We start from the raw sequence: 21,736 nt of genomic DNA, 5'->3' as shown, positions 1-21,736 counted from the left end.
CCCTTGTAAACAGTTAAAAGCTGTTCTTAAAGAACAAAACAATCTCATTTTCACAAGTGGGTATGCTGGGGAAAATCCTAGCCAGAAAATAAATAACCTAAAATTGTTTAAGTGGTCCCCTCTAAGTAAGCAAATCTTGATTATAACTATAGAGCTGCAGTCAAGTGAAATGGGATGCTAGAAAGCATTAAGGGTGAGAAAGACACAAAGAATTATGTAATTCTGTATAAATCCATGTTATATTATGAAAGTACGCATATTATACCAAATATGATTTTTTCCTAATAATAAATTATATCTATAGAATGCTTAATAGCACTACTGGAATACAGAACATCTTCCATACAATATTAAATCCAATCAAGAATTACACCATTGAAGGAAAATTCAGAGCTCATAGTATGGAAATGTATAAGATCATAAACAGGGTAAAGTAGATATAAAATTGCTATATACTCTTCAGTACAATGTAATAATTACATGACACAAAATCCATTGTTCTTCCTTACAAAGTATACTAAATTGACAATTGTATCACAGAAGCGGGACAATATACTACATTAGTTAAAATACAATATTAAACATATTAATCTGTGGTTATTAGCCAATGTGATGAGAGCACTTCTCCACATAGTCTCAAAGGGTGCACAGTCGACTGCTGCACAAACCTCCATTCACTTATTTGGATGCATTGTGGGAGATCTGCATAAGCTCTATGTTAATGATTGTACATTGTACAGGCATATATGCTTAGTAGATTGCACTAAATCTAAACCCTTTGAATGTCAGGAATTTGGGGGGGGGGGGGGGGTGAAAAGAGCAGATCATCCCATACCTGCACATTTCTCGAACAATTAGACAGGGCACTAGGTTTACCAAAGGTCACTGGCTAGATCTAAACTGGCAGTTTTTATATATAAAATAGTGGAGTGTGATTAAAAGATACATTGTCCCTTTCCATTGTGTCATGAACAGTGTCAGAGACAGATGTGTTTTTGCACCCTTTTTAGTGTATTACAAAACAGAATGGGATAAAACTGAAGGGTTTCATAAAATCAAAATACTTAAAATGCATTTATAATCCTAACACATTTTAAACATGTGTTTTATGCCTACAGGAGTATGCATATGCCAAGTTGTTTCATATAAGCATATATAGCATTTTATTTGCAAGCCTATGTTAATAATGTTTCACTTTGTTATAATTACATATAATCCATAAATAACAAATATATCTGAAGAAGAGTTGAGTGCTAGGCCTTAATCCATAAAGACCTGAAGCAAACCTAAATTCCAGTGAAATCAATGGTAATTAAACAAGGAGAATTTCTGTGTATTCTGTGCCATTATTCCTCTATTTATGCAAGAGTTCTGAAAAGTGACAAGACCCTAATAAAAATAAAAAGTTTTTCAATAATCCACATTTACCAGACCAAAAAAATCGATCAAAAGGCTTAGTATGCTGCAACACTAATAATAAGAAAATACATTGCATTATCTGTTTTATTTAATTTTAACTAACTAATGCAGAATGGAACCTTATGAACAGCTCCAACAGAGATAAAGATGTTTAAGGAAATAGATCTATATACGTAAAGGCTTAATTTGCAGTCTGTCACAGTCCATCTTCAGAAGACTTTTGAGGATTTGTCCATAAGACAATACTGGCCTGGTTCTTCAGAAGTGAATATATTTTCAGTCAGTCTTTGGGATTTGCAAGCTCTTGAAAATCAGGCCACAGATCACTAACATTCACTTTACAGTTCATTTACTCTTGTACATGACACAGCACTTCTGATTAGATATGGGACATTGACATGCCTCCACTAACAATGTTTTTTATTTATTACCAACTTATTAAATGACTGCTGATACTGCAGCAGCAGCACATAATGCTATTCTATCATTAAGCAAAAAGTTTTAAGAATGCCAACCAATAATAATGAAGATTTTTTCCCCACTGAAGTCAATATACAAGCAGTGCAATACCATCTTTACATAACACTTAGCAGCAAATACTGTTTCTTTAAACAAGGACACCAGCATAAAGTGATTAAATTCTGGTCACCAGTGTTTCAGTTCTGGTCATGTCTACATTTTAGATTTCATTGCCTCTGGAAGAATTTTCCCTTTTCCTGAACTACCTATCTTTTTCTTTCTTTAACACACTAAAAAAACACATTTAACATATAAAATGTTTACATTTAACATTATATATAATGTTACACTATATATATATTACATTATATATATATATATGGAGTGAATCAACTAGCCATATAGGTGAGCCAAGATTATGTAACAATTGGAGGGATGTGGAATCGCCCAAAGCCATTTTCATACTAGAGGTAAAATATATTATTTTATTAGTTAATCCTGTTAAGTTGATATTGGGAACATTTTTCTTTACCCCTCTAGACACAAATCTGTACAATGCTGTTCAACCTAAATGAAAGCATGGCTGATAAGAGATAAAAGTTTCCATGCCTTAAAGAATATTTCCTTTGCCTTAACTCACGAGTGTAAATACTGCTTACCGTGGTGAAAGGCTTCCTCTGGGTGAACCTCCCCTGCCAACAAGGCTCCGGCTATTGTCTCCAAGATCTTGATCTGCAGAGTAAATATTTCAAAGCCAAGAGTGACTCTTTCCGAGATAATATTTTAAGATGCTGCAGATATGGAGATCCTTTCAAAATGTAATCCAGTATCTGGGAGTTGCTAGTAACACTAGAGAAGGTTAGCAGTTTAAAACTGCTAACTGCTATGGGTAAGGCATTGTCCGTACACATTTCCCTGAGCGTAGCAGGCCAAGGATTAGCCTCAGTCCTTTCATTGCTTTCAGTTTTATAGCACAGAAGCATGGCTTGCATTTCCAGTACCCTCCCCTCAGCCACTTTTAATTTCTGCAGCGAAAGTAATGAATCACAGCTGTGGACAGCTAATCTGTATGCTTATCACAGCAAATCCCCAGGCTTTGTATTTTTGTTAACACTTTGCATCCCAGGAAAACCCATAAACCGCCCTGTATATTTACTTCTTATCAGCAACTTTCCCCCCATAAGTTCCACTAACAAACGTTAAATCATACATTATTATTTATTTATTTTTAAACGCCTATTACTTTAAAAGTGAAGAAAAAGAAAGATGGAGACTATGAGATGTGTTAAAAATGTATCATTAAATACATAGAAGCGTCTTGCTTGGTAGGACTCAAAAGGGTTATTTTTCCCTATGGCCTCTCAATAAAATAACCCTATCTGCCCCCTTCAAGGTTGCCCTCCCCCTATTCTGCAGCAAATGACCTCTGGCCTCTTAGAGGGCAAGACATGACTGATCCATTCTTGGTAAACTGCTAAACTCATTCCCTTCCCCCAAACAGGCATGACTATTACGACATGTCAACAAATCCTTAAGGATGGAATGAAACAAAGCAAATCCAGGAGCACATTAGATTTTTTTTTTTCTTTTTAAGCCAATACTATTAAAAAAAAACACATCATTTTTTAAAACGCTGCCAAAGTTTGCGTAACAGGATCTCGGTCATACAAACTTGTATATCTTGCAATTTCATGAATTATGCAAATAAAGGTTTAAACTATTCACAACAAACCCCAGCGCTGCTCTACCCTCATTGCAGAGAACTAAGAGAACTGAACGCATCAATCACAAAAGTCACAGGAGACATTGTTGCATTCCTGCCTGCTCATGGCTCTGCTTAAACATTTACATTTCAGACAGTGGAAGATACACAGCAATGACTTCTGCAGTAAAGCAGCGTTCATTTCCAAAATGCAGCAAGCTGTTAAACATGCAGCTGAACCAAAACCAAGAAGGAATTAGTTAAAAATCTCCTTTTAACAGATACAATGCAAAAAGAGACATTTTGACAATCTTTATCTTGCCTGTTTGACTGTTTTCAGACTGAGATGTAAGTGCTCCCATTGTTGAGGTGGGGTTCAGCCTATTGCCATACGTATGAGATGGAGGCAGGCTGAGGGAAGATCCAGGTAGGGTATTTGCCTATACAAAATTAAAATTAAAACATGTTTAAACTTTTGCAGAGAAAAACCTAACAAGGCATCACCTTAAAGTGTCACAAACTCAACATAGGCAGTCAATAATATCACACAGTAGCCTTCAAATCAAGCTTAGAACTAAGGAATTATGTTTGAAAACTAAATAAACATTTCCAACTTTATGATACCGTAGAAGAGTGTTTCCCAAACTTAAAATAATAGCAGTGCAGATAATTTGGGGGCAGTTTTAGCAATACATTATTTTTCTTTGAATTATTTTTGAAAGCTAAAAAAAACTACAAGAAAGTCAAATAAAAGAATTCTGCCGTGAGCCTTTCACATACTCCTGGGGATACATGTATCACACTTTGGAAAACACTGCTGTAGCGCATTGCAACATCCAAACTAATCCGCACCAGAAATGGCATGAGCTACCATTTCAAAGTAACTGCTACAAAATGTTGGGTAACACAGAATTGCTCACATTTCCAAAGGACGCAGGCAATACCAGGGCTTGGCTGCACGGTGACCATGTGGTTTTCCTAATTATTTAATCTTATTAAACCATTTACAGAATAAGAGCAGGTAGACAACAGATGTCTCACAAATGCTTGGGTTCCTTACATCACAAGAAGGCAATGAAGGTCAAAAGATCCAACTTCCAGCTTTATAGCTTAACCGCATAGAGTCATATTTCCTTTGTTGTACTCTATCATTAGTAAAACCGGCACACTATTTGGTTACTTCCTATTTCATTTACACAAGGAAACCAAGTTTTTGTTTTTATTTTATTTTACAGAAAACACAGCCATTACAACTATGTTTCTATACAATGTTGGGCTCAGTGAATCACAGCTCTGTCCCAACCCCCTTATAAGGAAGTTCAGTTTTGGCAGCTGGCCAGTTCAACTTACTGAAGAGCTCATCCAAAATTGTATTCATTCATGTTGCTAACCACAATTCTGAAGTTCTCCGCTGGGACTTGTGCCAAACAAGCAAAATGAACCCTTGAAGAGATAAAATTGAGGAGGCTGGCAGAACTTTTGTCTAATCCGGCGTAATAAAAATACCTTCTTCCCTTAGCTATGTTACTTTCTACTAACATAACTCATTTAATACTTAATTTGGAAGCTTGGTGAACTGCTATCAGTTCTTCAAAGAATTGCTTTTAAGAAGAATATGTTATAGATTTCAGCCTCATGGTATTAACACAGAGAAAGTTAGATAAACACTTAAAATTATAAACAGTTTTAATTTAAACTCAAAAAACATGAAAATTTCTTTTTGAAGAAGAAATTAAATTTTAAGGTGTAACCCAGCCAAAGTTAAGTGTCTGATCACAAGCACACTTACTAGAGAGTAAGCCCCACTGGAGAATTACTTTCTCATAAGCATACTTGAGAACACAACCCATTGAATTCAATGGAACAGTTAATCATGCGATTAACATTAAGATCAACAGGTTTTTAAAATGCTGAAATTGAACAGCTTGTTCCCCATTTAAAAGAAGGTTGACTAGCTGCACACAACAGAAATACTATAAGAAAAATATTACAAAGTATAAGCTGCATCTTTAAAAGAATCTTACTCTGCTATTAGGCTTTGGCCTCTAGCAAACATGTTAAGCTTCTACAAATGTATACATTTATCAACTATTTCAAAAGAAAGTCAATAGCCCTTGCTTATAAACCAAGGGGAAATTGTGCCCCAAAGCCACTCTTCAAGTTTTTCTATTTTCATGTGCAAGCAAAGAACTGACAAGAAATCTCTCTCACACACACACACACACTTGAAAATTTGGTGATTTAATGCATTGGATGATGTTCGTTATTAGGGTAGACGTATTGAAATATCAATTATTTAGTCCATTTATTTCAATGGGTCTAATTCAAGCAATGACTCAGCTGGATATTGTCCAATGCTGTATCTGCTACCAGAACAGAATATTTTTTACAGGGAAGCATCAGAAAGTAAGTCAAAACCCAAGACAAAAAATATGTATTTTGGACAAAATACCAAGGAAACCTGGGATATGAAAGAAGATACATATGAAATACTGAATTTTCATTACTAATTTGTGGCATAACACTGGCTAAATCCAGAGCGCAGGTAATTCCTATTATTCTGTAAGAGACTCATAAGGGCTGAATTCTTTGAGCATTTTAACATGTTAGAGATAAGCAAAAAGCAATGAGTTACTTAGTCCAATTCATACAATCACTTGCATCACTTGATGGCTCTGTGCTTACAGTTCAATCCTTAAAGTTCAATCAGTGACAGACTTCCTGGCAAGAATACTTGACTGCCAACTAGATTATTTGCAGCTGAATGTGTGAAATGGCTCTATTGAAAAGCACCAGGGCAACATATATCTTTTGGTGTGCTGCTGTAAAATGGTTTAAGGCAGCACTTCCCAATTTCTTTCCTCTACAGGCCACTTGAAAATTGCTGAGGGTCTTGGTGGACTTAATGATTTTTCTGCCTGTTGTAGAAATTGTGATGCACTATGCTAGATGCTGTATGATTTTTAATTGTATTTTTATTGCTTCTTTTAATTCTTGTATTGTATTTTAATTTGCATTCCATATAACTGAAATTGTAATACATTAAAGTATAGTATAAGAAATAAAATAAGCAATAATATATATATAATTAAAATTAATGTGGATATTTAATACGGGCATGCCATGGACCACCCGAATGAAGCTCATGGGTCACTGGTGATCCACAGAAAACAGTTTGGGAACTCCTGATTAAAGGTGTTTGGTTTTACGCTACTTGCTTTTTAATTTTCTTAGATCATTTTTAATACTGCTGTTTTTAATTTAATTATATTATGCAAGCTACCTTGTAAAGATTATGCACTAAATGGCAGGCCAAATTAAGTATGAATGAGAAAGTTCTCACTGTGGTAGCTGTTCAGTGATGGCTCATTCACACACACAAGTTGCCACTCTATGCAGTACTCGGTGAATATTCATGGAGTTGAATTATGGATTACAAGAGCAATTTTGAATTCATTTGTATAATCATACATATATGCAAACAATATTCTTAAGAAATCTGGAATGACATGAAATAAAAATACTTTGTAGGTTTTGCCCAAGTCCTAATTCATTTACTGTCCTCTTAATTACTCTCCCAAACGGTCCTAAGGATTAAAATGCAATAAGAAGGCAGGTCCCGGAGAATTTGCAGAATTTATACAAAAAATGCAGGTCTTTGCACTTAACTCATTATTCCTCCTAGCACAATAAAAGTACTATGCCCATTTTCAATACAATAAAACTCACTGGTGAAAAGCAGAGAATAATGAACGCTTAGTTGTTTCCCCACCCAAATGCAACTTTTTTGCTGCATGCATTTTAATGTGCTGATTTCTAGACATAGCCCTTGCACAACAGATCTATTGGCAAAAATCCAGAGAGATAATTTCTGACAAGCCCAGTAAGGTTTTTGACTCCCCCCACACGGAACAGCAAGACCCCATGCTATAACACAAACTGCTTTTGAGACCCAGCCCTTTCAGAAGCAGTTTGCTATACTGAACAAGGAACTGCTCAAGAAACACAAGCTCCTTGAACACATAATTAGGAGTGTTGTTCTTTGGATCCTATCCATTGATTTCACAGAGATTTAGCTGCAAGTACAGTAGTAGGTTTTTTATCTCTTCTTGCCAAACATGCTGGTACCTTTCCAACCATGGTTTCATTAGCTATCCAACCCACCCACTAAAACAGGACAAAAGAAAATAATATTTTTGAACACTTGAAAAGCGAAACCTAGTTTTACTACACAGACACACACACAAATTTAGACCCATTCAAATTCAAAATTTTGAAATATTTTATAGTTCCAGAGATGTACGCATTATATTTCAAATATTATTCCTAAATTGCAATAAAAGCTGTTTTAATCAAATTGGTCATTAATCGGGAAGTATATCATGAACCAAAACACTGTCAGGGGAAAAAAGAAAACAGAGGCAGGATTACTATTTATATAGCAACTTAATTTGGACATGAAAGTAAAGTATTCCATTGCTGCATTGTTTAAGGGTGAAGTAAAAGAATCATGTTTCACTTGAAGTTGAAAAACACTGAAGAAAGTGTTTCTTTAAAAGGCAGACTCACCCTATCAATACGTTTAAGATAATGGATTCAAACATGTACCAATATGCAGTTCTGAAACTGCATTTCACTTTACTTCAGCTGAGTCAGTTTAATCAGAAACATCAACTCAAGATTGCAATGCACTTTCTAACCATGTGTGACTTAACTTTAAAGATGTTTCAGCACACAGATTCTGGACACTTACAAAATGCCTTTTATTTATAGGTAATGCAATGTACTGATAACAGAAGCAGATCGTGGAAACAACAGCAAACTTTATTTGCATAGCCTACAGGCCATTGCATCAAAAAGACACATATTACAGATACTGATAAAAGCCATATATAAGATCATGGAAGGTATCTTATAAAAATATCAATGTAAAGTTCTGATTAAAGGCAATGTAGAGACATATACCTAGTCTCTGTGTTGCATGAAACAGAAAAGCAAACTGAGTAAGCCAGTGTTTTAAATAAACCATTATTTAGAATTATTTGTTTAATGACATGAGGCATAATCCACAGCACCTCATACACTGTGCCCATGCACAAACAATTTCCATAGGCTCAAGAGAGCCTTATCCCCCCCCCCCCCGACTACATGCATGCACAGGCAGCCAGTCAAGGAGATGGTAGGTCTGTGTTTGCCTTCCATACTCCCATCCTGCCCTTCCCCCCTGGTCAGGGCAGGTTACTCATGCTGCAAAAGCCAATTGTGTTGCACATGCAGGGTAAGAGTAGGGAGAAATGAATGGGGCTCCATTGTGAACAGACACCCTATGCACATAGGAACTGTACCAACAGGAGAATGGGCCGTGGCTTAAGATTTTATTAGTAGTTATTTCTATAACAAGCAAATAACCACATGATCTGTCTTTAAATTTTAATAAAATTAATATGTTAGAATAAAACCTGGAAGAATACTTTTTCCTAAATATGACAGAAACCCTATAGTCTTAAAAATCAAGCACAAGCACCCAGTCACCTCAACTTTTAGGATATTTAGTATTTTCTGATAAAGCCCCCATTCCTGTCTAAGCTCCCCACAACTAAGGTTTTAATACTCAGCGTGTGATGAGAGATGAAACCAAGTGTGAACAACTTTCAGGTCCCATGAGTAGGCTGACTGTTGAAGCTGTCAGGTTCAATTGCATCATTCCGACATTATTCAATGCCCCAAACTTCACTCTAATTGTTAGGGGCTTAACATATTCAAAACCATTGTTTAGGCTAATGCTGAAATGCCCACAGTTGAGTTTCCATAAAGAAGGGGGAGGGATTTAATTGTACTTAAACCATTACTGAACTCTCCTTCATTCATGATAGGACAACAAGAAAGGCCTGAGCCACCAATTCCAAAGCTGCTTTGTAAAATCAGTTTATATCTAATAAATACCCCTCTTGCAAATTAATTTTTTTGTTAATAATTGTTGAGGGTCACAATTATTTCCATACTTTAAAATTAAATGAAGAACAGCATCACTATTTGCTGCAAACCGGAAATATTTTCTTCTTCTTTTTTAATTCTTTTTTATCAGAATTTGGAAAAGGGGATACAAAGATTATCAAATATATTTTTGTCAAAGCTAAAACGGAAATATATTCTCCACATAGATGTACTTTAAAAATCTTAACCACTGTAATTTTAACAAAATAAAATAAAAAATTCTTTCCAGTAGCACCTTAGAGACCAACTAAGTTTGTTCTTGGTATGAGCTTTCGTGTGCTCCCACACCTCTCTAAGATGACAAGTGCAGTTTTTGTTCCCTTTTCTAGTGAAAGTTGTTTCAACAAAACCACTCAAAGATGTCTGATATCCTGTTGGTATTTATGATTTTTTCACAAGTGCTGTTCATTTTACACAGGGTTTACAAAGGACAATTTGCTGTTAAATCATAGCTATAGCAGGGATGAACAATCTGTGGTCCTCCAGATGTTGGGACTCCCATCAGCCCCAGGCAGAGTGTTCAATAGGTGGGATGATGCAAGTTGTAGTCCGGCAACACCCAGAGGGCCACAATCTCCTCTGCTTTATGCAGACAAATAAATCTTAGTTATTTAACATTATTGAAAATTTAAATATAAAAAAGAAGGAAAGCTAATGTCCATTTTAAGAACACGCTGTATTTCCCACAGAAAATAACATGTAGCAATATACAGTGGTACCTTGGTTTAAGAACAGTCTGGTTTAAGAACGATTTGGTTTACAAACTCTGCAAAACTGGAAATAGTGTCTTGGTTTGCGAACTTTACCTTGGTCTAAGAACGGAATCCGAATGGTGGAAGGGCACTGGCAGTGAGAGGCCTCATTAGGGAAAGCACGTCTCGGTTTAAGAATGGTTTTGGTTTAAGAATGGACTTCTGGAACGGACTAAGTTCGTAAACCGAGGTACCACTGTAGTTATAATATAAGCCATGAAGTCACTAGATGTAAAGCACTCTAATTAGTACTATCTAACAGGGGCGGAGGAAGTGGGGGCGATGGGAGCACCCCGCCCCCATTGGCGCGATCCCAGTGGGGTTCCATCGCGGCTGCCCCCCCGCTCGTGCTGGGCCCCCCGCCCCCCAGGTGTGCCCCACCCCTTTGGCCGGTGCGCCCCACCCCAGGACATGTACCAGCCCCTCCCCTGCCTGCTCCCCGCCCCTGGTGCCAGAGAATTTAACTCCACCACTGCTATCTAATCATTAGCTACTAAATAGCTTAACTTTTGTTCTAAATTATCTGATACCTTTATTCCAACATTTTTAATATTTATTGTTAAAAGACAAAAGATACCTGCCAGATACTAGCCCTCTGATTATTGAAAACCAAACAGAACAGGAGAGTATGTCTAGGATCAAGTGGAGATACAACTTTATGTTGAATGCTATTTCGAAGATTTCTGTCCTCCAGCCACATGCATATACTGTACTGTGAAGACACTGCTATTACAACACTGCTCACTCTGCAGCGGGAACTTTGGCGAAGTCAGATAATCACTGGTGTACATTTTTAAGCAAGCCAGCAAGATTACAGTCAGCCAATGGCATGGCATATTACTAAAAAAGCCTAACACAACATAGTCAATTGCCCCATAATGCACACTAGTCAATTTCAGACACTGTTCTGTACAAAAATGCTCAAAATTCACAGTATATTTATATAAGGGCTTTGCACTATCAGTGAACTTTGGCCACTCCCGTGAAAGGTTTTGCACACAATCTTTCTAAAGTTATATCAAAATTCACAGAAGTATTTTGACATCTTTTCATCGCAATATAGGCTCTTACCAAAACACGCACACAAAAAACCATTTTTCACATTCACTGCCATTACTATTGTCTCAGGAAGCTAAACTGAAGTAGTGCTACACTCAGTTCATCGAAGAGGTCAATGTGCCTCAGTTGCCTGGAGACTGATGGTTGCTACAGCAGCACCAGATAAGCCCAACTAAATAAGCTTCAGCTTGAAGGCAGAAAGCATTTACTGCTGGACTGAAACATTGAAGCAGTTGTCTCAGCATGCAGCAGTGTGCACAAAATCATGCAACTGTCCGTCAACCTTGCTAAACTGTATTTATACAGAAGGGCTGCATTACTGAAATCAGTTTATTAAAAAGTAAAGATTTTAATTGGGCAAAATACTACCACTATGAGCAACTATGATTCCTTTGTTCTTCTAGTAGAGTCACATGTTGTGTGGAATTTTCCCTCGGGCAGTAAATTCTTCTCTTCCACCCCCAAGCCCCCAGTCATAATGACAACGAAATAGGATTTTGCTTAGTTTTGTCTAGTATTTGATAAAAACTATTCAAATGCCGTTTTAAATAAAAGCAGACAACACTGTAATGGTAATCTTTCTACATTCTGAAACTTTTACTCAAATATAAACACCACTAAGTGAAAATAATATTTCTGAAGGAAGTCAAAAATATGGTGTTTCTGCTTTAGGATCCTTACATTAAGGGGAGGGGGGAGAGAAAGTGAATTAGATATGGCTGCTTTTATGCCTGCCAGCCAGAGGGGGTCACTGCAGAATGATACAAATAACACTTTTCAGAAGCACACAGGAACTCAGGACAAAGTTCAGGGCCTGATATATGATTCTCCTATACACTTGAGCATGATGCTGCTGCACACAGCCACAAACCATTAACAACTTAAATAAGCTAAATGACACTGCTGCTCTATCACTGCTTTCAGGAAAAAATATTGCAGGCATGCTTCACTTGTCTCCCAGATATGTTTTACTTGTCTTCAACAATCATGTTAAAAGTTTTGAGAACATAATAGGCATGCAAGTATTCTGAATGCTTTCAACCAAGCCAATGAGACGCCTACTTGGGAGCACACTCCTGTACCTGTCTACTCAGCAGTACAGTACACTGAACTCATTTTGTTTAATGGGGATTACTGACAGGTAAGTAGGTAAAGGAATGCCACCTTGCAGACACATTTTTTTCCTAGGTTATGGAAACAAGCCCAAAGGGGTGCACACATTTGTTACACAATGAATATTATTTAAGTACATCAGAAGCTGGGCAGAAAAGCGGTAAAACTGGTAACTGGCAAAGTTATAAGGGAAGAAATTATAGAAAAACAATGAATTTGTTGCATCTTCATTACAAAATATCAAGAATTATCAAACCCAATCCATTTTTCTTGAGTAATATATCACAGTAGTCATCCAAGCCTCAATTGGATTCTCTAAAGCAGTTGTAAGTAAGTTTTCAACTATTCAGAAAACCAACATATTTAGAGTCAGCTTATGTACTATGTAGTTAGAAGATTTCCAGAATCATTTAATATGGACAAATTGACCAATCATCTGTCTTGAAATGGTAAGAAAGATTTTTATAAACAGAATTAAGGATGTGGAAAAGCAGCCATGCTGAAAGAACATCAACATACCTTTAACCAGAACATGTTCCTTAAAAGTTTAGGTTTTGGCAGACAGAGGCAGCATGTATGGTATATATTCTGTTTCTGACCAAGTTCTTTGCCAGACACATAAAACTTAGCAGCTATGGAATAACTTAGATTCTGTTATATAAAAATTTTATATCGGGAACTGTTAAAATGGCAGGAAAACCAAAAAGTGAGGAAATTGAGTGTTGTCAGATAGAGATAAACTGTGTGGCTCCTCCACAAGGGTCTGTACTGAGGGTTGGTATTCTTCAGGCCAGCCTTCCCCAGCCTGGTGCCATCTTCCATGTTTTGGCCTAGACCTTATCAGGCCTAGTCATCAGGGCTGCTGTGGTTCAAAACATTTGTGGGGCACCACATTAGGAAAGTCTGCTTTGAAGTATCTACAAATGAGGAGGACTTCTTGGTTGGAATGACTAGGAAAAGCGAAGACATGGGTGAATAGGGCTCAGCTTTCCATTCAAGAATTGAATTCTGACAAGCCTCCAAGAATTTTGCACAAGTGTGGTGGGTTCCTTCAAGTCACCTGCATCTATTAAAAGCTAGCTACAGCAGCATAGCCACCTTCTTTTTTCCAGCCTTCTGGAGCAATGTGGGTTAGATTGGCAAAAAAAACTGCTACCAATTCTCTCTACTTATTGTATCATGTGTTTTGTGGGGTTTTTTCTTTTAAAGCAGTAGTACAACATGTGATATGTTATACATTCAGATTTGATAGATGGCTACAGATAATACACCCTCTTAGTCTTTCACTTCATCCCAAGATACCATCCCATAGCATACCATGTTTGGAGAAAGGCGTTATGGGTCCATTTGGTCCTTTTAACCATTCAGTAAAACCAGGCATAGGCAAACTCGGCCCTCCAGATGTTTTGGGACTACAATTCCCATCATCCCTGACCACTGGTCCTGTTAGCTATGGGTGATGGGAGTTGTCGTCCCAAAATATCTAGAGGGCTGAGTTTGCCTATGCCCGAGTAAAACCATACCACTTGCCCACAAAACTGTCTTCACAGTCTTGCCATCTGAAAATTTCAATTTCTCTGCTAGCGCATTATACCAGACATAGTTAAAACTATTCTTGTGTCACACATACACACTCATTTTTGCAACACCTTGCTGTTAACTTTTTGCAGCTACTGATAAAAAAGTAGCTGCAAAACAAGATTTAGATTTCTCTAAATTGGTGGTTCTCAAAAGGTGTGGCGCACCACACTCATGTGGCAGGAGAGAATGGCAAGTGTGGCAGGAAGATTCAAGGACAATCAAAGAAACATTTAAACATATCATTCATGCTGATGAGATGAGAGTTTGTCTCAAATTAAACCTAATATAAATGAGATTAGCCAATGAAAACAAGTTCACACCTCTCATCAAGTTAAGGTAGGAGGATTGTTTATAATTACATTTTGGGAAGGATTCATGTTATGTAGCTGCATTGTTTTACACTTTCTGGGTGTCCCATGATCGTATTATAAAGTAGTTGTGTTCTATGTTATAAATCAAGTACTGCTAAGAATAGTTTCTTTCTGTTTTCCAATGTATTTCTTACCAATTAAAATTTTTGGTGTGGCGCAATCACATTTTTATTCTGAAAGTGTGGCCCTGAGGATAAATGTTTGAGAACCATTGCTTTAAATGGTATCATTGTGCTAATCAAAAATAGTCAGAATTTTGTAATAAAAAGAATAATGTATCCCAACCATTTTTTACACTCACATCAATACCTTATCAAAGAGTTACTGAATGTATGGACACCCGATCAGATATCATAGTAATAGATCAGGAAGGACATGGTGGGACATAAAAGTTAATTATGACTGGCAATATCGACATTTGGGATTGTGTACAGCAATAACCAGTAAAGTACAGCACAAATGCCAAACTGAAGCTATAAGTATAAGCACAATGCCAAATAATATATGGCTTGGTGTTATATAACCTATTTGTTAAACAAGCCTACAAGCCTTCTTCGTATCTGAAGAAGTATGCATGCACACGAAAGCTCATACCAAGAACAAACTCAGTTGGTCTCTAAGGTGCTACTGGAAAGAATTTCCTATTTTGTTTCGACTATGGCAGACCAACACGGCTACCAAGCCTACAAACTGTTTAGCATCTACTCTCTCAGCTGCATCTCCTTTTATATGGAATAATGAGATTAAAAATTTATGAATACCTTTCCAAAAATTATGCCTGTTTGTTAGCATATAAATAACAAAAAAGTTTTTCATCATATATAACTGCCAGAAAGAACAACCCTATGAAACCATATAAAAAAATTCCTTCCAGTAGCACCTTAAGAGACCAACTAAGTTTGTTCTTGGTATGAGCTTTCGTGTGCATGCACACTTCTTCAGATACCATGCACACAAAGCTCATACCAAGAACAAACTTAGTTGGTCTCTAAGGTGCTACTGGAAGGAATTTTTTTATTTTGTTTCGACTACAGCAGACCAACACAGCTACCTACATATAACTAGACCTATGAAACCATGACACACATACCTGCAAAGGCAGAAATCTTATCATTGGAAGCATCTATATACTGCAATAGCTATAAGCAAAAACTCAATTGCAGAGGATAAAAATTAAACTTCAAACTGAATGAAAAAAGAAAAAACTTTTTACTTACACATAACTGTTTAAAGAATCTTGCACATCTCTGTATTAATAGCAACTGTAGCAATTACCAGAGTAGCTATTTTAGTAGAAGGGTTTTTGTACCTGTATTTATTTCACCTGTGGGGCCTGGAAGAAGTGTTTTGTTAAAGGGAACTCTCTTTAATTAACCCCTTTGGTGCTGAATTTAAAACTTTTTATAGTCCCTCAAAATCGATGGTGGTTGTTTTTTAAATGCCCCACGCTTTTTAAAAGACTGCCTTTTTACCGGTATGTTTTAGGCACAAAAAGCACTTCCAAGACAGCAATTATGACAGAACATAGTAAGCTTTTCATCCAATCCAGTACCAAAAGGGTAAAGTACTAAAGGGTAAGCAGGTGAAGCTCCATCCCCTTTTCTCATGTTGTCTTTCACCTAGCACAAATACCATAATGTTGCCCATCTTCTTATTCTTCTGGCAAAATTTACAATGAGATGATAAGCAGGCTTTGGTGCTACTAGCTGAGGTTCTCCTTTCAGCTGGCATTAGCAAGAGAAACTTTGTTATGAAATTTCTGCCTTTGCAAGCAATTATGTTATTATTGAGAGGTTAAACTCCAAAATGAATCATAAATAATCAAGGCTAGCTCTTTCTCCTAAAAAGTATGTTCTAAACACAACTGAATACAGGGACGGCCCAAGACATTTTGGCACCCGAGGCAGATCCCAATGAGGAAGAAGGGTTCAAGGAAGAACCACGCCATTAACCAGGAGGAAGTAAGAAAGATCAGGTTCCATGATTTGAAGTGAGCTTCCAATTCTGAAACCAAGAAGTGAAGGAGAAAGAAGCCTGACTTTGGTGTTCAATCTCTACATGTGGGACTGTGCTGTGAAGCCCTGCCCCCAATATTGCACCTCCATACTTGTGGAGTCTTCCTGAGTGGTTTAGAACTCTTGCTTCAGCCAATCACCCTCAACCTCATGTATTGAGCTGACATGCTCAAGGGGCAGAGCCTGGCAAAATGCCCCCATTTCTCAAATATTCAAGGAGCCTTAACACCAGAAAGGGGCTCAAATCGGAGAGGGGAAGAAGCTTGTGTGTGAGCCGGGGGGTGGGGGCACAGCTGAACAATGCAAATTGCACTGATAACTTGTTGCTTATACATTAAATTGGTTTTTTGTTTGTGTGTCGTTTGTGATATTGCTCTATTTTTTAATTTGTTCTTGTATTTATATTACCCCCTCCCATTATGATTATTCTTAGTCAAAGCAGCGTACTTTTCTTTTAAGCCCTCAATTTACAGTCCTAAAGACATTTTGGTAGAAGGGTTTTTGTACCTGTATTTATTTCACCTGTGGGGCCTGGAAGAAGTGTTTTGTTAAAGGGAACTCTCTTTAATTAACCGCTTTAGTGCTTAATTTAAAACTTTTTATATTCCCTCACAATGGATGGTTGTTGTTTTTTAAATGTTTTAGGCACAGCATACATCTTTGGGTGCAATCTAAACTCTGTCGAAGAAGCAGCAGCAACCCACCTTGGCAACCCTGCCACTCATGCTGGCCAGGGCAGAAGGTGTGGGAGATCAGGCCTAAATCGAGTCTGATGCTGTCACATGATGGCAGTGGGGCTGGCTTAGGCATATCCAGCAGATCCCAGGCTAGTTCAGCTGCTGCCCAGGTACATTCTGGGCCTTTCCACTGGCTGCTGCTAGTGGGGATCCCACCACCAACATTTCTGCCCACATGACAAACAAAACAAGCAGTTCCAGTCTGGCAAAGTGATGCTGACTTTACCACGCAGGCAAAGGCCAGCATGACTAGATGAAGGAACACTTCTGCCCAATCCAAACCACTACTACCCCCAGCCAGGAATAAAGGGGGTCTGGATTGCAGCCTTAGTTATACCCCAATTATAATGCCTACTTTCAACGGAGATCTTATAAGGCACTTATGGAAAGGGTTAGCATTGGAAGGCAAACACTGGCACAACGGGGGGTGGAAATCCGTCATAATGCTAATATTGAAACCACAGTGTGCAGACACTCTGAATACTATTTGCAGAAGTTTTATGAAACAAGTGAAGATAAACTAACGGGAAGTCACAAATATGAGGTTAGGTATTAAAGTATTTTTATCCTGCCTTTCTACATAAAATATCCAAGGATTATAAGACTTAACATATTATATTGTTCAAACATATTGTATTTAGTTAACCAAAATAAAAATAGCAAATATGGCTCATTTGTCATGGCAGTGTATCTCACCACCAATAAATAAAAAAACCAACCTACCTGAGTTGTAGCAACGGTTGTAGTTACAGAAGGCGTAGAAGACGGAGACAAAGTTCCCACTTGCTGTACGTGACCAGAAGACTGCTGAGGTAAATGTGAACTGGAAACAGGAGTGCTAGATCCTGAGCCAGACACTGTGTTTGGAAAGGACACTGCTACATCATTGCTGCTAAAAATGCCTGAAAGAAAGCACACGTACAAACGTCTTTCTGGATTCATGAACCAAATTAGTACTACATTAGTTGTATCTAAAGAAGGCCCTCTATTGCATTTTATATAAAAACAATGAGTTCATTAAAAGGCATATGAAACAAGAACAAACCTATTGTGAAGTGGCTCAAACAAATTTACAACTGTTTGCAAGTAGGGTAGTTTTGTTTTGTTTTTTTGTTTGGTCTGAGGATTATAACTATAACCTGGAAAATATTTTAAGGTTAAAAGGACAATTATTTAAACAGTCATAAATTGCTACATTGAGTAATAATTATCACCCACATAGGTTAGCCTTAACTCTTCCTATAACAGGTTGATCAGAAACTTAAAAGTCTAGCTTTTAGATTCTAAAATTTAATTGGTCAAGCTGCTTGGACAGCAAGGAGAGGAGGAGAATGTTCCATTGCACAATGAGAACAATTTGCAGTGTTGAACTGTTGTTCTTAGCACTACATTCAATACAACCCAATATCATTGTGGAAGTCTTTTACAAAAACTCAGTCAGGTAGAAAACAAAGATTACACTTTCCTAGATCAGATTACCTACCACATTCTCAAAGAGGGGAGAGATGGTAGTAATGGAAGATTCCAACTATCTAGATATCTGTTGGAAGGTGAACATTGCTTAGATTTAAAGGTCTAACAAATTCCTGACCTGTCTTGTTGAAAATTTTATCTTCCACAAAGTGAAAGAAGAGAAATAGGGACCTGCTACCCTACACCTGATATTCATCAACCATAAGAACTGGTTGGGCTATTGAGGTGAAACAGCAGAGAGTGTAAGTGACCACAACAACTTGGGATTCATGATACTCAGGAAAGAGAAAGCTTAACCTAGTCAGATGTGCACCCAAGACTTTAGGAAACCTGATTTCATAAAGTTTTTCTCTTACTGATGTGATTCCCTGGATGACACTGGTTCTGATAACCTTACATGTGGATGTGATCTAGTAATTTTAGTATACCACATGTTACATATAAGTCAGCAGTATGATGTGATAGCACAAATAGCAAATGAAATTCTAGGTTGCATCTCGAGAAGTATAGTGTCCAGATTGCAAAAAGGTACTACTCTATTCTGCTTTGCTTATACTTCTCCTGAGTCCAGTTCTCAATACTTAAAAGAACACTGACAAACTGGAATGTGTTCAAAAAAGGATGGGAAAGATGGAGAGAGGCTGGAGATTTTATGAGGCAAGGTTGAAGGATGGGCATGTTTAACCTGAATATAAGATTATTAAGCAGCATCATGCAGATGAAACAACGATTTTGTTTTCTGTTGCTCCCGACGATGGGATCTTAAGCAATGGATTCAAATTTAGACAAACATTTGGAAGAATGATTGTTTCAATCAACAAAAATACAGCTATTAAACAGTAGAACAGATTGCCTGAAAAACTGTGAATTCTTCTTTGTTAGAAGGTTTTTAAGAATAAAGCTGATGGCAACCTATCAGGGATGCTATAGTAGTGGGTTTCCTGCATCAGCAGGGCGACAGTAGATGAAATGAATTGTTGAGGTCCCTTTCTACCCTAGAATTCTAAATTGCCACTTCTTCCCTACTAGCTATAAATACATAATCAAAAGGCCAGAACCAATATTCAGAACATTTCAGGGACACACTAACTAGCACCTAATTAAAATAGTTGACTTTTAGCTCTCTGAATGCAATTGGGGTGCAACCTTGGATTGCATAATGAACCAAGGAATAAATCTCTTTCCATGTATTTTTTAAAATAATAGCTGGTCAAAAGTGTAAGGCAGCCTGAGGTATACCTCCGTATTGCACAGCTATGAATGGAATCTAGGAAAGCCAGTCACAAAAATAATTAAAGAGAAAAAAGTGTTAGTAGTAGAATAACACTATTTTCATTTTGCTACACACAAAAACTGTAATAAAAGGAACCTGAGGAACTATTGACCTATCAGCCTCCTGCAGGCATCTACAAAGTTTTCACTGAGGTACTGAACAATTGACTCACTATAACCTTGGATTTCATCCAATCAATAGAACATACAGACCTTCAATCAGAATTTTGCACAAAAGACTACCTTTTGTGATAAATGAACCTGTGGAGAACATTCTAATATAACTTACCATCCTCTACAGTATTCATAAACTACAAGACAGCTTTTGAGTTTGGAGAAAAAGAACTCACATGTTAAAATTGTTTTAATACACACACAAAAGAATATATGTATAGATGTGGGTTTCAGTGAAGAATACATCTCTCTGCTGCTATTGCTCTGATCACTTACCTGTAAAAAGGGTTTTCTAACAGCTATTATATTGATTTTTTTAAAGGCTTCCTAAGTGCATTCAATCATATTGCTTATTTTATGAATGAAATGATAGTATTAGAAAACATATCTGAGAAATGTTATATAAGTCATGGATTGTTTTCCATACAATAGCTTTCCATTCAGCAATATGCATATTTTATTTATATCCATAAACCTTCAAAGAAGGTCTTGCCTTTAATATCATGTTGCATCAGGTTTTACTTCCTATCATTCTATATTTGATATGTTTATTAAAAGCTATTATATCTGTAGGCATACATTGTGTATTTTAAACCATGGCAGGCTGAGGGCATATTTATTTTAGGACAGAGATTTCCAAACTTTTCATGTTGATGACACACTTTTTAGACATGCATTATTTCGCGACACAGTAATTCAGTTTTACTAGCAAACCAGAGGTTAAATTAACCTCCTTCCAGCCCCAGGAGGAGGATGGAGAGCATTCGCACGACACATCTATACACTGCAGCCAACACACTAATGTGTCATGACACACAGTTTAGACAGCTCTGTTCCAGGATGTTTGGCATCCTCCATATTTCTTACCACTTTTGGAACCATGCAGTTACATACCAGGAGGCAGCAAGCTGCCAGACACCTACGGAAACAGCACCTAAGACTAATGTCCAACTATCCAATAAGAACTAGGCCCAGATAAGTGAGGTGGCAATTCTGTTGGATTTAACGTGACATTGTATAAAACGTAATTTTTCTGGAAGCAGTTGGTTTTAAATCGCTGTAAATCCCGATATGGTTTACAACATCTAGAATTTAATTACCAAACTTTGAAATATTTCAGGTTCCCAGTGTATTATTTTCCACCCACTGAGAATTGATCAGGTTGGTAACATTGCTCCATCTCCTAGATGTTTCACCTTAAGGCAGCCCTTGTCAACCTGGTGATGTCCACGTATTTTGGACTACAACTCTCATCAGCATAGCCAATGGTCAGGGATGACAGGAGCTGCAGTTCAAAAGGTCTCAAGGGTATCAGGTTAAGGAAGACTGCATTAGATAAAGGAAAATACAAACTAAAATAGTCTCTTATTTTCAAATCATGCTGCAGTATATGCAACAAAAACATAAAAGTTCCTGCCTTAGTCCAAGAGTTGATTAGCCCTAAAAAAGTATACATTTTATTTGAAGTCTTGCACAGTTATCTTAAATGGAAGTTGCACAGTGGCATGCTTCAATATCGTGTTTTGGACAGCCTTCCCCAACTGGTGCCCTCCAGATCCTTTGATACTTTAAAACTCCCATTTTGTCTGCCCGCTGGCAATGCTGGCTGGGGTTA

At 37.3% G+C, this 21,736-nt stretch overlaps 1 protein-coding gene across 9 annotated transcripts in view; it reads right to left on the bottom strand.

The window, feature by feature from the left end:
- Positions 1 to 21,736, bottom strand: part of MLLT10 (MLLT10 histone lysine methyltransferase DOT1L cofactor) — a 123,664-nt gene that overhangs the window by 11,509 nt on the left and 90,419 nt on the right. For all 9 annotated transcript variants that reach the window (XM_033165881.1, XM_033165882.1, XM_033165884.1 and 6 more), the window contains 3 exons: positions 17,926 to 18,104; positions 3,903 to 4,020; positions 2,538 to 2,610 (listed from right to left, as the gene is read on the bottom strand). In XM_033165881.1, coding sequence (XP_033021772.1) covers positions 2,538 to 2,610; positions 3,903 to 4,020; positions 17,926 to 18,104 — 370 coding nt within the window. The remainder of the gene's footprint in view (positions 1 to 2,537; positions 2,611 to 3,902; positions 4,021 to 17,925; positions 18,105 to 21,736) is intronic.

The sequence above is a fragment of the Lacerta agilis genome, chromosome 12 (assembly GCF_009819535.1).
Source record: "Lacerta agilis isolate rLacAgi1 chromosome 12, rLacAgi1.pri, whole genome shotgun sequence".
Taxonomy (NCBI): Eukaryota; Metazoa; Chordata; class Lepidosauria; order Squamata; family Lacertidae; genus Lacerta; species Lacerta agilis.
This window is presented reverse-complemented; position numbering and strand designations above follow the sequence as displayed.